The 15,586-nt window shown below is 54.5% G+C and overlaps 1 protein-coding gene across 5 annotated transcripts in view; it reads right to left on the bottom strand.

The window, feature by feature from the left end:
- Positions 1–15,586, bottom strand: part of ATXN7L1 (ataxin 7 like 1) — a 277,172-nt gene that overhangs the window by 24,131 nt on the left and 237,455 nt on the right. For all 5 annotated transcript variants that reach the window (XM_013004689.2, XM_030885230.2, XM_045288834.1 and 2 more), the window contains 2 exons: positions 4,849–5,144; positions 730–812 (listed from right to left, as the gene is read on the bottom strand). In XM_013004689.2, coding sequence (XP_012860143.1) covers positions 730–812; positions 4,849–5,144 — 379 coding nt within the window. The remainder of the gene's footprint in view (positions 1–729; positions 813–4,848; positions 5,145–15,586) is intronic.

Raw genomic sequence — 15,586 nt, 5'->3', positions numbered from 1 at the left:
CACACGATGCGGTGCCCTTTGCTTTTGCCTGTTGTGGGGGCTGCGGCAGCAAGAAGGCAAAGCTTCCTCCAGAACCTGGCCTAAGAGGACCAGAGCCAGCGCGCAACCCATCAAAGTCTCTGGGATGAAAGGCAGCTGGGCGGGGAGGCTAGAGCTAGTTAATCCAGGTGCCGGCGGCGGGAGGGGGGCTCCTCATGGCCCAGGCAAACAGAGCCACCCAGCAGAGAGGGCCACAGCTTTGACCCCAAGGAGCGGAGCACAAGCAGTTCAGTAGGACATATGGGGCTGGCCCACCCAGCGGTGGCTGCCGGGGGTCTGCTGTTCCCCTGGCCACCCTGCGTGGCTGGATCAGGGCGTGGTGGTGGCATGGCATGTAGCATGCGTTTTGTCCTCCCTCCTTCCAGGCCTCTGCCGCTCCTGCATACATTAAGCGGTAGCTAGCAGGGTTTAGAACCGCCTGTGAGTGCCTATAAATACCATTTACTGTCTGGGCTCACAAGTAACAAGGGAAGCCTATTTTTTTACCCCTTCTTAAAAAGCCAGCCAGCTCGAGGTGGGCACTCTGCTACCATGGATGAGAAGAAAGCGTTCCCCTTACAAAGAACAACTGGGGGGAGGGGGGGGCTCATGTCGAGGTTCCACACCCTGCTGTGTGCAGAGTGGCATGCAAACATTTCGACAAAGGCCCCAGCGAGAGGAGGAAGTATTTTTTTATGGAAAGAGAAATACCTTGCAGGTGAGGGATCTTGTGCAAGGTTTCTTTGTCTCGGGATCCAAGACTCCACAGTGTTTATTTGGGTCAAATTCTCTCTCTGGTTTAAGAAACAAACAAAAAATATAAGAAAGAAGGAGGCTAAAAAGGAGTTGGCATTAAGACTACATTAGAAAAAAAAAATATGCACATTTGCACCAACAAGTCAGGCAATCTCTCTTTTTCTCTGTTCTCCAAACTGGCTGCCCAAATGCTTCAAGAACCTTGCAGAGCAAAACGGCTCCCCTGCGGATGGACTGGAGACCCGAAGTCCAGTGGGGATGGGGACGTGGCATGAAGCTCGGGGGAGGGGAAGCCACATGGAGACTGGGACACTTGGTAGGACTTGATCGGCTCTGTTGGCACTTTGGAAGATGGCTGCAGTCTGGGGAGAACCACCGAAGGCCGGAGAGCTCTTGTCCCCAGCCCTGGGATGCTCCAGGAGTCTTTCCAGCTGCCGTCCCCATCCCCACCCCCACCCCCTGCCTGCCTGCCAGTCTGCCTGCTAGTTTTGGCCACTTCCAACAGGAGCGTGCTCCTTGACATGTCGGTGTGAGCCGGCTCCCTCAAGCTTTGCAAAGCCCTCTGTGGCTTTCTACAGTTTCATGGGCCAGTCTACCGCTGGCCCGACTCAGGGACACTGGCAGTGGCAGAGCAGGGGCAGGGGCAGTCCGGTGTGTGTGTCTTATTTGATGTGGAAGAGGGCAGAACAGACCACAAAACCCAAACCTGCTGCCCTTGAGTCTTCTAACTCACAGAGATCCCGTGTGCTACAGAGAGCAACTGTTCTATGGGCGTCTCCGGTCCTTTCTTCTTCTGCACACCGACGGGAGGGTTCCAACTGCCAACACTTAGATTAGGAGATGGGCGCAAACCCCAGAGCAAACTCCAGAGCGGGCCCAGAAACCCAAGCCCACCATCTCTGAGTCCATTCTGGTTCACAGCGACCCTCTGTAGAGTTTCTGAGATTATACATCTTTCTCACCTGGGGGGCTTGGGGGGATTAAACTGCTACCTTGGGGTTGGCAGCCTACAGCTTAATCCATAGAGACACTAAGACTGAGTGGACAGGGTCTGCCTATCTCATAGCCTACTTGTTCGGTCCCCATCCTGGGCATGAGACCACCAATGAGGCTCCAACTGGGCGGCTGTGCCCTTGGAGTGGGTGGGGCAGTGTGGGGGGGCAGCTGGGTTGTCAATGGCTCCTGCTGAGGCCCCTTCCTGAGAAGCTGCACCTCTCACTGCTCACTGTAGAGCCCTGATGGCCAAGGGGCTACAGGTGGGGCTGAGACCCACAAGGTTGGCAATTAGAAACCACCAGGTGCTCCTTGGCAGAACAGGGCTTTCTACTCCCATAAACACTTGCAGTCTCAGAAGCTTCAAGGGGGCAGTTCGACCCTGCCCTCTCAGGTCACTGTGAGTCGGCCGGCAGGGACTTGATGGCAGCGTGTGCAGTTTTGTTGACCTTATGCCCTGCCAGGGATTATGAAAACAGCTGTCTGCACTTAGAAAGGGAGGGGAAGTGAGGTGAGCTCCTTCAACTTGGCTGTGACCGGTCCTGAAGAGGCCAGTGCCCGCAGCAGCGAGGGGCCTTCACTTGGAAAGCAGCCCGGCATGAAACTGGTGGGCTAAACCCCGAACAGAACAGATGGAGTCTTGCCTGCTTCAGACTGATGATCAGAGAGAGCAATCCCTGGAGAAGGACAGCACGCTTGGCAGAGACAAGAGGAGGACCCTCAAGGAGAGGGCGTGATGCAGTGGCAGCAGCAATGGGCTCCCCTATAATGATGGGGCAGGACCGGGCAGTGTCTCCTTCTGTTGGGCCCAGGGTCGCTAGGGGTGCTGACTGGCTCCATGGCACACAACAGCAACAACATTTGTAAGGGAAAAGAGAGAAGCTTGGGGTCCTGAAGATGATGTTAGCAATGAAACCATTCTCACGGCCAAGACAGATGCCCTAGTTGGCTACCCAGTGCCCGCCCACCCGCTCCCTGTCATGCTGCGGTCCTCTTTCTGTACTTTCACTGAGGAGGAGAGAAAACACCATCAGTTTGGAGAACCCTCTCCCCCCAGCCCATCAAGCAGTGAAGGCACTAGGCCCTAGGCTGCCTGGCCTGGATTGCTCGTCAGCGTCTGACCCATGCCCAGAGCTGCACCAACACCCCCTGTGGGCTTGAACCTGAGCAGAGCAGGTTGCTTGGCTGTGAGTAGGAGTTACGGCCCATGTGCAAATAAGGTAGAAGCCAGTGAAAGACCCACAGGGACAGAGCAACCAACAGCACCCTGCCCCTCGGACAGAGGCAGGTCGGGCTGCAGGCAGGCCACCTCGGCCATGCTCTTGCCAGGACAAGGCACCGAGGAACCTGGACCCCCGGCTGAGGCCCAAGGGTTGTCCAGGGAGGAGGCTAACTTCCATTAAGGAAAGCGCCGGGCCCCAGCCCACGCAGGGAGTGCTCTGGCTCGGCCTCCCTATGCCGATGGCGTGTGAACAGGGTTGCCGGGTGCTGTGGCATTGGTTCCAACTCATGAAGACCGGGACAGCACAGAGTAGAACCACTTCTCGTGTTTCCTAGGCTGTCGATCTTTACGGGAGCACATTGCCCGCTCTTTTCTCCCACAAGGCAGCGGGTGGGTTTGAACCACGGACCTTTAGGTTTGAAGTTGAACACTTCACCTCTGCACCACCAGGGCTCCTTGCATGAATCACGCAGGGAGAGATTTGCAGGCTACAAAACCTGTCTCATCTGAATGCATTGGGCCAGAGGTCCTTAGAATAAGGTGACCAGATTTTAACATTGGTAAAGCGGGACACCATTGATAAAACTCATATCCTGCCACATGGCAGCCGGAAACTGTATACCCTAGCTTGTTGTGCATTCTTTCCAAAAATCGGGACTTTTTAAAAATGCCGTGGGATGTGGGAAAAATTGTTAAAAAGTGGGACGTCTGGTCACCTTACCGTAGAAGGAACCGTAGAAGGAATCGTTTTTTTCTTTTAAGTTATAGATATAAAACAGGCTCATTTGAGGAAGGCTCATTGACCAGAAATACAGAAAAACAAAGTGGAGTAAAAACTGCCTACGATTCTTGAGGTGCTTGAAAACTAGGCTCACACCAGAGCATGAAAGTCTTCTCTTCGTCCCTTTCCTGGCCACCAATAATGCAGGAGCCTGTGAAGTTTACAGCTTGCTTTGTTCCTTGGGAAAGGAGCCCTGGTGGGGCTTAGGCACTGGGCTGTGAACCCGAAGGTCAGCAGTTCAAAACCACTAGCTGCTCTGCAGGAGAAAGATAAGGTTTGCTGTGCAGAGTTACATCCTCAGAAACCCAGGGAGTTCTCCCCTGCCCTGTAAGGTTCACCATGAGTCAGAATCGACTTGATGGCAGTGAGTGGGTTTGGCTTGGTCTTTGGGAGAAAGGAGAACTCTGAAATTGAACTCTACAGCAAACTTGCTAGGCAAAAAAAAAAAAAAAAATTATCCACTTGGGATCTTCTTGCCAGGAGTCATCCTCCCAATAGGTATGTGCTACCTTCCTGGGCATCCCATGTGCCTGTCTCACAACCGAGGGGTGGGCCTGCAAGAGGTCCTCAAGGACTCATGCCAGCCTGAGCAGCCCCAAACGGCAGTCCCAATCTGATGATATGGGAAAGAAGGTTGGAGCCTTGGGCCTCAGAATCCAATGGGGCTCTGGAGGGCAGAGGACCCAGGAGCCCAGCCTGCCCTGAGCTCCTGCGCCACGCCACGCCACTTGCAACCTTGCCACAGACGGTGTGCCTGGGAGCTGGGGTAGACAGCCTGACAGCTCCAGGGCCGCCCACACTGCTGAGTGGGCCCCTCATGGTCAGCTTCTGAGCACCCTGCCTCTTCGTCACCACAGTGACTCCCTCGAAGCACTGTACCAAGCAAATGACAGACTTCATCTGCCCCGAAAAAGAGAACCGGTTCTCCCTTGCGTTGTTTAAGGGGGGGGGGGGGCGGTTCTGTTTGTAGGCCAACTCCACGTATCCCCTTATAAGAAACAGACCCAGGTGATGACAAGCCTGCATCCGTCCTGGGTGGTGAGCCTCAGGTGGGATTCTTAACAATGCTGCCACGTACCTGAGAGTCTCCTGTAAGGCTTGTTGCTGTTTCTGGTGCCATTTTGATGTTTCTTGTCCAATGTGGCCGGTAGGACACCTTTGCCGTTTAAGATCTTCTCTGGTGATGGTGGCACTGGCTTGGGCATAAAACCCGGCTTCATTAGAGGTGAGTTGCAGGCGGCGGAGGACAAGGTGGTGGAGAAGGAGGAGGAGGGGGTGGCGGTGGGCGGGGCTGTCGAGTTCATTTTGACATTGGCACCATCTGCCTTCATTAGGTTAGGGATCTTTTCTAAACTGACCACAGGAACCGGAACGCTGGAAAACAAACACACACCTCCTTTGACACATCAGGTCCATGGGGGAGTCTCTCCTAGCTTATCATTATCAGAAGGCGTCCCCAATCATTTATGCGGTGCCCATCAGCGAGCAGCGTGAGGCCCGTTTTGCTTAGAGGGAGTTTCATGGCCAGGAACAGGGGTGTTGTGTGTGTGAGGCTGGCACACAGCCAAGGATGCATCAGCACTGACTGGTTGTGTCCCCTCTCTCTGTTGGGCAGGGCAAGGTGCCTGCTAGGAAGGACAAACTGATCCTTGCCAGAGGTCAGGCACCAGGCCCCGTCCCTTGGGCCCGGACGTGTACTCGGCTCTCAGGGTGCTGACAGGTCACACCACCCCACAGGGAGGCATGCCACACCCTGTACTGTTGTGGGGGGGAGGGGCTCCTGGGTGACTCCCCCCATCCTGGGTCAGGGCTCCAATTGAATGAGCCACCACGTCCCATTATGTAAGGTTCCATTTTAGGCAGCTCATTATGTAAATAGGTGAGGCTCCGGGCTGGCAGGTGAAAGGATGCATTTTACAAAGGGTGAGCACAGAGTATATAGCTCTCCCACCAGCAGGGCCCCAGCTGTGTTGCCTGGAATGGAAGTTCATCCTGTCTCTTGCTTCCATAATGTCCAGGGGCCCCACGTCCCCAGGGGGCTGGGCAGGGACTGGATCCCCTTTCCTCCCCACGGGGCGGGTGGAACGCGACCTCGCCAGTCCCCTGGCATCGTGCGGCAGAGCGTGGCGTCTGCTTAGCTATCAGAACGAACGCCAAGGGAGTGGGCAGACAATACAGGACTGAGAGGCTGGTTTTGGCAGGGAGGGAGGAGCCTCATCCGTCACGTGGTTGGTTGCCACGCCCTTCTCCACAGATCCGGAGGTCATTCCATTGATGCACGTGTGCTCTGCTCGGAATGTCGGTAGCAAAGCCCCAGCCACTGCCCTGGCAGCAGGGTCACAGATGCTATGGGTAGATCTCTGCACAGGACAGCGGGCCGGACTGCTGCCAGCCCTCACCCCCCACCACGCACTCTCTTGACTCAGGGAAGGGTGCTGGGGAGGGGGAGGCCTGCATCCCAGAAACCGGGATGGTGATTTTAATATAATAATAAGGCACACCAGTGCGAAGCCACCTCGGTCAGAGAGCCTGAGACTGGGCTACACGGCAGCTGCTTTCTGTTTAGCCCAAGCTTTCTCAGCACCCACACACCGCAAGACAGCTGGCAAGAAGCCCCCGAGAGGCGCGCACAAGGAAGCTTGCAGACACTACCTGCCGAACTTCACTCTTTGCTCCTGATTTTTTTGTTTTTTCCTCTAAATGATTAGGAAAAAGACCCATATGTTACAGAATCTTCCTAGGGCTGCTCCTGCACTTTTAAAACCAAAAACAAACACAAATGGCCTAACTCATGCGCGTACCGAATCCCTAAAACGGTGACTTTTAACAGAGTATGGCAGGTAGACGTCAATAAGCCTGATATCGAAAGGCCCCAGGAGCCTGCTCAAGATGCTCTGGCTGGACACATCTTGTGTCCTGGTTCTGACCGGCTGACTTCCATGTCTTTAGAAAGGCCAAGTGCCATGTGTCGGCGGGAACACCTGGACCACCACGGGCCGGAATAGGAAGATGCTCTAGCGTGCGAGTGGCCGTCACTGGCACCTATTTGTGGAGCTGGGATGTTCAGGAGAGAAGCCAGACCTTCTGGGTCCAGGCTACATAGCCGGAAGGTTCCGGTTTCTGTGAACCCACCCTGGGCACACGGAGAGCCCCCAGGGGTCCCACAGACCTCAAACCCATGACAGAATGATCCACAGCAGTTCTACAAACTGATGTGCACACGAGAGCCAAGCCAAGCCAAGAGCTTCTCAAGACACCCACAGTACAGCCCGTGTTCCTGCCCTAGAGTCTCCACACAGCTGAAGGGGTGTCCCTGAGGGGTGTCCCTGAGCAAGCACAGGTGCTGTCGGGTCGGTTCCGATTCATAGCAACCCTGCGCACCACAGAATGAAATGCAGCCACCCTCACAATTGTGATGTTGGAGCCCATGTCGCAGCCACTGTGTCAATCCATCCGCTGAGGGCCGTCCTCTTTTTTGAGGACCCTCTTCTGTAGTAAGCACGATGCCCTTCTCCAAGGGGCCGGTCTATCCAGATAACACATCCGAGTGAGTGTGGCCCACTCATGGCCTGGTGGTGGTGTGGTTATGCATTAGGCTGTGATCTGCAGGGTCGTCAGTGCAAAACCACCAGCAGGTCTGTGGGAGAAAGACTGGACTCTCTACTCCCATAAACAGTAAGAGTCTCGGGAACCCACGGGGCGTGTGTGGGTGTGTTGCGGGGAGCTCTCTAGGAGTCAGCACCGACTCGATGGCAGTAAGTTCGGATTCACACCCTTCACTACAAATGGTCCCAGGACTCTGCTTGGACTTTCAGCTTAGCGTCAGCAAGCAGGACGTGCTTGCTTGGGTCTTGTCCAAAATGGCATGGGAAAGCGGATGGTATGCAGCCTTCTGGAATTAGTTCTCGTGGATTTGGAAGGGGGCAGGGTTGTCATGGATTGACCCCCCAAATATGTGCCAACTGAGACCTCTCCTTCTTTGCTCCATTCCCTCTCCCTTTTATCTCCTGTGAGAGAAAAGATTCGGCTGGACTCCCCGACATGGGATCAGGGCTGTGACCTGAGGAAGAGTGTGGCATCCCTGCCTAACCCCCTTACAGCTGACAGATGAATCACGTAACATCCAGGGGTGGTTACATCATCACAGAACTGCCAAATGACAGTGTTACGTAACTGCCAAACCACTGAGGAGCACGGCCCCGGCAAGGCGGCACATATGGGGGTGGTGGTGCATTCGAAGGACGACAGTAGTCTTGCCTTAACTTGCTCAGAGGAGCTAAGGAGAGCACAGCTTCATGTCAGGGGGAGGAGCCGAACATCCTGAGAGGGACAGAGAGAGGGTGAATCACACAGCCGTGACCTCATCACACTCAGAGTATGTGTGAGTGTGTGAGAAAGAGAGAGATAGAAATGAGAGGCAGGAGATGGGGGAAGAAGTTGGAATCACACAGCTCTGACCGTGTCCCCTCACCCCCTGGATACTCTTGAGTCATGTGCTTTCTTCACCGCCCGCGGGCATCAACCAGAGATCTTACACTGGTGGACAAAGGAGGGGAGATGGTGGGTGGCACATGATTTGGAAGGCCAATTGAGAAATCTGATCTTGTTCAAGCTAAGAGTTGGGCTGACCCTGGAAGCTGATGAGAGTCCCTCGTGCCCACTTGGCTAGCATAGTGATGCCCTGCCTTGTAGCTTTACCCCAGGGAGCCAGATCACAGCTGGAAGTCACCACCTGGCATGCTTCTGCTTTCTCCCATTTGTCCTTCCCTCCTTCCTCACTTCCTCTATCCACCGTGTCCCTTCCTCAGCTAGTGTCCAGCCCTGGACAAGTGAGTTAGGGCCCCTTTCTGATGACAGCAGATCCCCGAGTAATAGGTTTCATGATTTCTCATCTGCAAATAGGCCGGCAGGTTCTAACCTCTGTGCTCTTCGGCTCTGTGTGTAACCACACCAACTCCAACGCCTCCACGTGCACCTGGGAGCTGGGGGGCGGTGAGCTGGCAGCCCTGGGATGACTAAGTGATTCCTTATTCTGCGGACTTAGGTGATACACATGTCTGGCAATCACCCTGGGGTTAGGCAAAACCTCTGGCAGTTCCTTCCCTTCAGTAATGAGGTTTATACACTTCTGCTCCCGAGTTTCATAATTAGCCTCCACTGCCATCCTGTTTGGAGGGGCTGCGTTTGAAAGGGGAAGGCAACTCCCCCTTACCCTGACCGATTTCCGAATGCTTGGTTTGTCTGCTGGGGTGGACTCCTTCAGCGAGCCCTGGTGGTGGCGCTGGTCCCTGGTCTTACTCACATGCCCAGGCAGTGCACATCTCCTTGTTGCCACCAGACCCCGCCCCATACCCCAGAACAGGCTTCCCTCACCAGAACAGGGGACAAGGAAGGCGTCACCTTGTGAGGGCACAAGGGCGAGAGTGTGCTACAAAAGGCCTGGCCGTCTATTCCCATCGCCCTGGACTCTGACTCGTGGCGACTGGGTAGCAATCCTGTATCTCTCTCTCTCTGTGGAAGCAGACTGCCACACCTTTCTTCTGCAGGTGGGCCGGTGGGTTGGAACCACCAAGCTTTCGGTGAGCAGCTTTAACCACTGCACAACCAGGGCTCCCCCATATAAATCCTCAGTCTTGGAAACCCTCTGGGGAAATTCTACTCTGCCCTGTAGGGCCGAGAGGAGTCGGAATGGAGCTCAAAGCATTATACAACAACAATTCTCCTTCCCGGGGGGCTTGAATGGTCTGCATGGGTCCTTCTGGACCCGAGGAGGCGCTCCAGCTTAAAGGAAAACAGTTCTTTGGCAGCAAGCAGACTTGTCCCCTCCCCAGTGATGTCTGCAGGGGTGCAGAGGTGGAGACAGACGAGGGGCTGGAGGGAGGGCCGCTGTGTAGCAAGGCCAGCTATGCTTCTCGCACATGGTGATTGGTTCTCCTGCCTCAACAGACAACCGTAAGAGAACGGTCCAGAGTGTCTGCAGGCCTGCAGACATTTCTGCCAGCCCTCACAGCCCCTACCAGAGCGGGCAGGGAAGTATCTGACAGGAGGGAACTGGAAGGCAGAGGGTACCTGTGACGTATGTGCACAGGGCTCATGGCTTCGACCCATTGCTTCTTTCAACCAAGGCCCATGTGCCTGTGCAACTTGGCAAGTCAGTCCCTAACCACGGGCAGAGCTTGGCAAGTCAGTCCCTAACCACGGGCAAGAGCTCTGGTTACATGTTAGGCTGCTAACCGCAAAGCTGGCAGTTTGAACCGATCCCGATCGGCCACTCTGAGGGAGGAAGATGAGGCTTCCTGTTGCCATAAAGGTTACAGTCTTGGAAACCGAGGGGCAGTTCTACTCTGTCCTAGCCGGTCACTAGGTGTCAGAATCAGATCAGTGGCAGTAGTAGGTCTTCAGAAAGCCATTTCAAGCAGCTTCTTGCCTTCTAAGCCACTTCTCAGTCACGCTTTGAGGTGACTTCGTTTCCTCAAGTGAGAGGGAGGTTTTACGACCCTTTTTAAAAAGACACAGACAAGGAATTCTACTCTGCTTTCTGGAATGCAGTTTTGGGGTTGCTATTGGGAAATGTTATCTAAATTCTCCCCCAGCCGTCTGTTGGTTTGTCCAGTGTTGGTTTACCGGTTGCTATGCTGCTGGAAGTGATGAACCCATCAACGTTTCAAACCCTCGCAGGGCGAGGAGCACCCAGACTAACACGGACTAGAAAGATGGGTGGGCCTGGTGACCTGCTGCTGAAAGGTGGGGGTTTTTCTTCTTTTTGGTTAGGCCCCGTCCAGTCCATTTTGAGCTATCACCACCTCACGTGACAGGGTGGAACTGCCCCACAGGCCTCTCTCTGCTGCTGTCAGCTTTACTGAAGCAGATCTTTCTCCCGGAGCTGCCGGGCGGGTTTGAACTGCCAACCTTTCGGTTATCCGCCAAGTGCTTAAACCCTGCGACCCCAAGGCTACTTCCTGAAAACCAGTCAAAGAAAACATCCAGAGTCACATGGGACATTGTCCCGCATGCGCTTGCTTGGGCACCATCACGGAAGGAGGACGCCTGTGAGAGAAGTGGCCGGCCGTGGTGGCGCCAACAGGCTGGTCATTGTGTGGCTGGCACAGGACCGGGTAGCATCCTGCTCTTGCTGTGCCCGAGTCTGCCAGGAATCGGGGTAAGCACGATAGTGGCTAACCACGACCAGCTCAATCCTTTCACTTGAAGAAATACTTGGGGGGGCGTTGGTAGGCTGGTGGTCAGGCCATCACTAAGACTCGACTCAGAAAGCAGAGCCACAACACCTGGCGTGACCCAGTGGCCTGCAGGTGCGACACACGTCCTGACTCATGAACCCCAAACTAAAAATTCACCGCCATGGAGTCGATGCCAACTCATAGTGACCCTAGAGGACCGGGTGGACTGCCCCTGTGAGTTTCCCAGACTGTAACTCTTTACAGGAGTAGAAAGCCCCATCTTTCTCCCGAGGCGCGGCTGGTGGTTCTGAATTGCTGACCTGGAAGATCACAGCCCAACACATAGCCAGTACACTACCAGGACTCCTATCCTTTTTCAGGTGGTGGGCAGAGGGGTGTGGGGGTGCTTTCAGAAATCCAACTTGCCAAAATTTAATGCAAACAGAACACAAGGCGTAAGTAAGACTATCGGTCAGGTTAATCGCCTATCTCTGGGTCAGGCCTGGTGGCCAAAGAGGAAGCCTGGCGAGTGTGTGTTTGTGTGTGTTTGTGTGTGTGTGCTCTCTCCTGACCTCTCCCCACCCAGCAGGCCTTCAATCAACTATGAAAACACTATCCAGCCCTCAGAGCCACTGGGCGTGTGTGCTCCTGGCAGTGGAAGCAAAAGAGTGCTGGTTTCAAGGGGGGCTTACACCAGCCCAGCATGGCACCAAGGGAGACTGCCACGGGCCCTGTTAGGTCAGGAAGACCTTGTTCTTAATGAGGGGTGGAGGGTGGTAGAGGTGGTAAGCTGAGAAGAATGGTGTGGGATTTTTTCATGCGCCAGAACGGAAGGGAGACAAACCCCAAACAGACTGATTTTGAATCAGAAAAGTGGCCAGAGGCCAACACAGTGTGTGTGTGTGGGGGGGGTCAGCAGGGCCAATTGACCTATGGCATCTCGTCATTGTCCCGGCAGGTTTATAGGGCATGGAGAACGCTACAAGACGGTTAAGGATGACGCTGAGGAAGACAGACTTGGACACTAAGCACACCCATCCAGTGTCTTAGTTTTCCTTGTTAGACATATTCTCATTGTGAGCCCCTTGGCTTCCGGGTTTCAGGGCCTCCAGGGCCCATACGGACTTTCGAAAGAATTAGAAAGAGGGCGGCTGATTGGCAAGGGGGTTGGGTGAGGGCAGATGCCAGTTCTTCCCTGCCTCTCGGCTGGGTGGCATGGTGCAGACCCACCCACCTCTGTGTGCCCTGCCCAGCTTCTCTCTGGAGCCCGCCTTTCTGAAGGACAGCTTTCTTACCAGCGACACAGAGATAACAGCGAAGTGAGCGCTTACATACAAGGTGCTGAGCGTAGTCCAGGGCACACCATTGTTGGTGCTGGCTGCCACCTGGTGCCTGCCCCCTGACACATGGTGACCTCACGGGGTTTTCAGTGGCTGATTTTCAGCAGTTGATTGCCTGACGGCCTTTCCTCCAGGGCACTCCTGGGAAGGTGCCAATCTCTGTAAACATTGGGTGAGTAGCTGTGGGTGTTAAGTACTTGCATCACTCTAGGGCAGTGGTTCTCAACTTGTGGGTCACGATCCTTTTGGGGGTCAAATGACCCTTTCACAGGGGTTGCCCGATTCACAACAGTAGCAAAATCACAGTTATGAAGTAGCAAGTAATTTTATGGTTGGGGGGGGGGTCACCACAGCAGGAGGAACTGTATTAAAGGGTCGCGACATTAGGAAGGTTGAGAACCACTGCTCTAGGGACTCCCGGCACCTAGTAGGCCCTCAATAAACTGGAGCTAAAACAGCATGGACATCTCACCACCTTAGCCCTGAGGTTTCTGGGAGGGGTGTCTGAGCAGGAACCATGGTCACTATCAGGCTCCTGGTGGTTCTTCATGCCCTCTCTTTCGGGTCGAAGTAGAGGGGGTAGAGGACAAGATGGACAGAGCAGGTGGCCTTCCACCTTTCCCCAGAGGAGAGGAAAGAGTGAGAATTAGATTAGGGTCATTGTTTAGCATGTAGGTGCTTAACTCACTGCCGCCGAGTCCAGTCTGACGCTATGGGGCAGAGTAGAACTGCCCAGTGGGTTTATGCAGCTGTGACTCTTACCGGAGCAGGCAGCCTCATCTTTCTCCCAAGGAGCAGCTGGTGGTTTCCAAACTGCTGACCTTGAGGTTAGCAGCCTGATGCATATTCACTACGCCCTAGAGGCTCCTCTGTGTGGTGCTGTGGACAGGAAAAGCCATAGGCTCCAGGGTAAATTCCCTTCCCAGGCGCCTCCTGCCTACCTCCACATCAGCACCTGCTGCTCAGCCCCTGGTCTACTGAGCAGTGCGCCTCCTGGGGTATCCATCTGCAAGGAGGTGGAGAAGGAAGCGCAGCCTCCTGGGCACATCTCCTGTAGTTCTGAAGTCTGTTCAGCGACAGTAGGAGCTCTAGGATTACTTCTGGAGGAGTATGCATGTGTCTGCACCCCTCTCCCTGCCCCCCTCCCTCCCCCTCCCCCTCCATGCAGGATGCCTGGGCTGTCTGATAATCTCTCCCATGCTTCTGTCTAATCAGGGCTTCCCAGGGCACAGAGCTCGGCGCTCAGCAGGCAGTCCTCAAACCCACTGGAAGAACAACAGGGTGCTAAAGGTGCCCTGGCATTCCTGGGCAGTCCTGGGCAAGCATCAGCATGAGGAGGACAAAGAAAGGCAGATACTCCTGGCAACGAGCACACGCAGCACGAACGGACTCGGGGCGTCCCGGGGAGCTGCTGTGCCCGAGGTGTGTCCATATGAACTCCAAGGGTAACCCAGGGCCACATCACTACCTTTCCTTCCAAGACTCACAGTGGAAATGGCCATTGGGACTCACATGGACGCATACATGTACCAGAGAGCCTCTGGGGACAGGTTTTGGGGAAGGTAGCACTCTGGAGACAGTGGGCTCAGGAGTGTGAGCTGGTGCATGGCGGGCAGCAACCCCAGGGCAGCATGGGCTAGGCCAGCTCAGCTCAGCCCAGAATGTGGGCAGTGCGCTCCCCTCTGCGGTCACCAGAGGGCACCAGCTCCCGCCAGACGGGCATTCGCTGCCCAGACGTGGCCAGTGTCCAGGCTGTAAGCGCTGGGCCAACCCAGACCCAGGGGCAGAGAGGAAAGCCTTCCAATAGCACATCCTCCTCCTTCCTCTGCTGGAGGCTCTTCCCCGGAGACCGTGGACTCCAGGCCTGGGTCTGAGAGGGGAAGGACAGTGCCATCCTCTGCCCTCTTCCTTCTGAGTGAGTAAGCTGGGAGTTAAGGAGAGGGCCTGGCAGCATGGTGCCTCAGCGCCCCAGCCTCTGCTCCCTCAGAGCTTCCTTGAGCAAGGGCCGGCCCAGGGGCCACCCTCCTATCTCACTCACCCCACTTTGCTTTCTCCCATTCACATGGAATCCAGCCTGGGGCAGGCAGTCCTACACCTTTGACTGGGAGCAAACTTAGCATCCCAAATTAAACATGCTTCTTCTTTTTCTTTAAACTTCTTAACTGTGCTCCTGAGGAAGTTATACATAAACCAAGAGGCAGTCTGTCCAAGTGGAACAAGAAGGTGCTGCAGAGTTTACAACCAGGAAAGGCGCGCATGCAGGTTTAATCCTTTCGCCATACTTCCTCCATCTGTATGCTGCTGAGCAAAGAGTTTGAGAGGTACCAGGGTTGGAGGAAGGCTCATTAACAATTTGCAATCTGCCCTGTTTGTGAAAGCTTCGATGGCTCGAAGCACTTACGGATGGAGATCAAAGACGACACAGCCTTCATTATGGATGACACTGGCACAGAAAGGGGGAGGGGGACTCCTCACAACGGCGCCAACAAGCAACATCATGATCGACGGAGAAGATAGTGGCAGGGTGTTGTGGTCCAGGATCTGATTTTACTTGGATTCACAATCAAAGCCCATGGAAGCAGCAGGCAAGGAATGAAAGGATGCATTGCACCGGGCCAACAGGCGGGCAATGGTGTTTTCACGGTATTATCAAGTCAAGATTCACTCTGACAGAAGGGTCACAAGGAAGAGAGGAGCCAGCCAGGGTGCAGTGCAGCACTGATGCAACATACGACTTTCCTCTAGTCCTTGAATGCTGCCTCCCCTCACTATCATGACCCCAATTCTACCTTACAAATCTGGCTAGACAAGAGCATGTACATGGGTACAGATCAGAGCTGGAAACAGAGGGAATCCAGGACAGATAACCCCCTCAGGACCAATATTGAGAGTAGCCAGACCAGGAGGGTAAGGGGAAGGTGGGGAGAGAAAAGGGGAACCGATCACTATGATCTACATATACCCCCTCCCTGGGGGATGACAATAGAAAACTGGCTGAAGGGAGACCTCGGTCAGTGTAAGACATGAAAAAAAAAATTATCAAGGGTTCATAAGGGAGGGAAGGTGGGGGAGGAGGGGGGGGAATGAGGAGCTGATACCAAGGGTTCAAGTAGAAAGAAAATGTTTTGAAAATGATGATGGCAACAAATGTACAAATGTGCTTGGCACAATGGATGGATAGCTGGATTGTGATCAGAGCTGTAACAGTCTCCAATAAAATGATTACACATAAAAGTAAAGATGTCACTTTGAGGGTGAAGATGCACCTGACTCAAGTCATAGGATTCACCTCAGGCCC

This window comes from Echinops telfairi, unplaced genomic scaffold (assembly GCF_000313985.2).
Source record: "Echinops telfairi isolate 266 unplaced genomic scaffold, ASM31398v2 ScPeMD7_23;HRSCAF=83, whole genome shotgun sequence".
In the NCBI taxonomy this organism is placed as follows: domain Eukaryota; kingdom Metazoa; phylum Chordata; class Mammalia; order Afrosoricida; family Tenrecidae; genus Echinops; species Echinops telfairi.
This window is presented reverse-complemented; position numbering and strand designations above follow the sequence as displayed.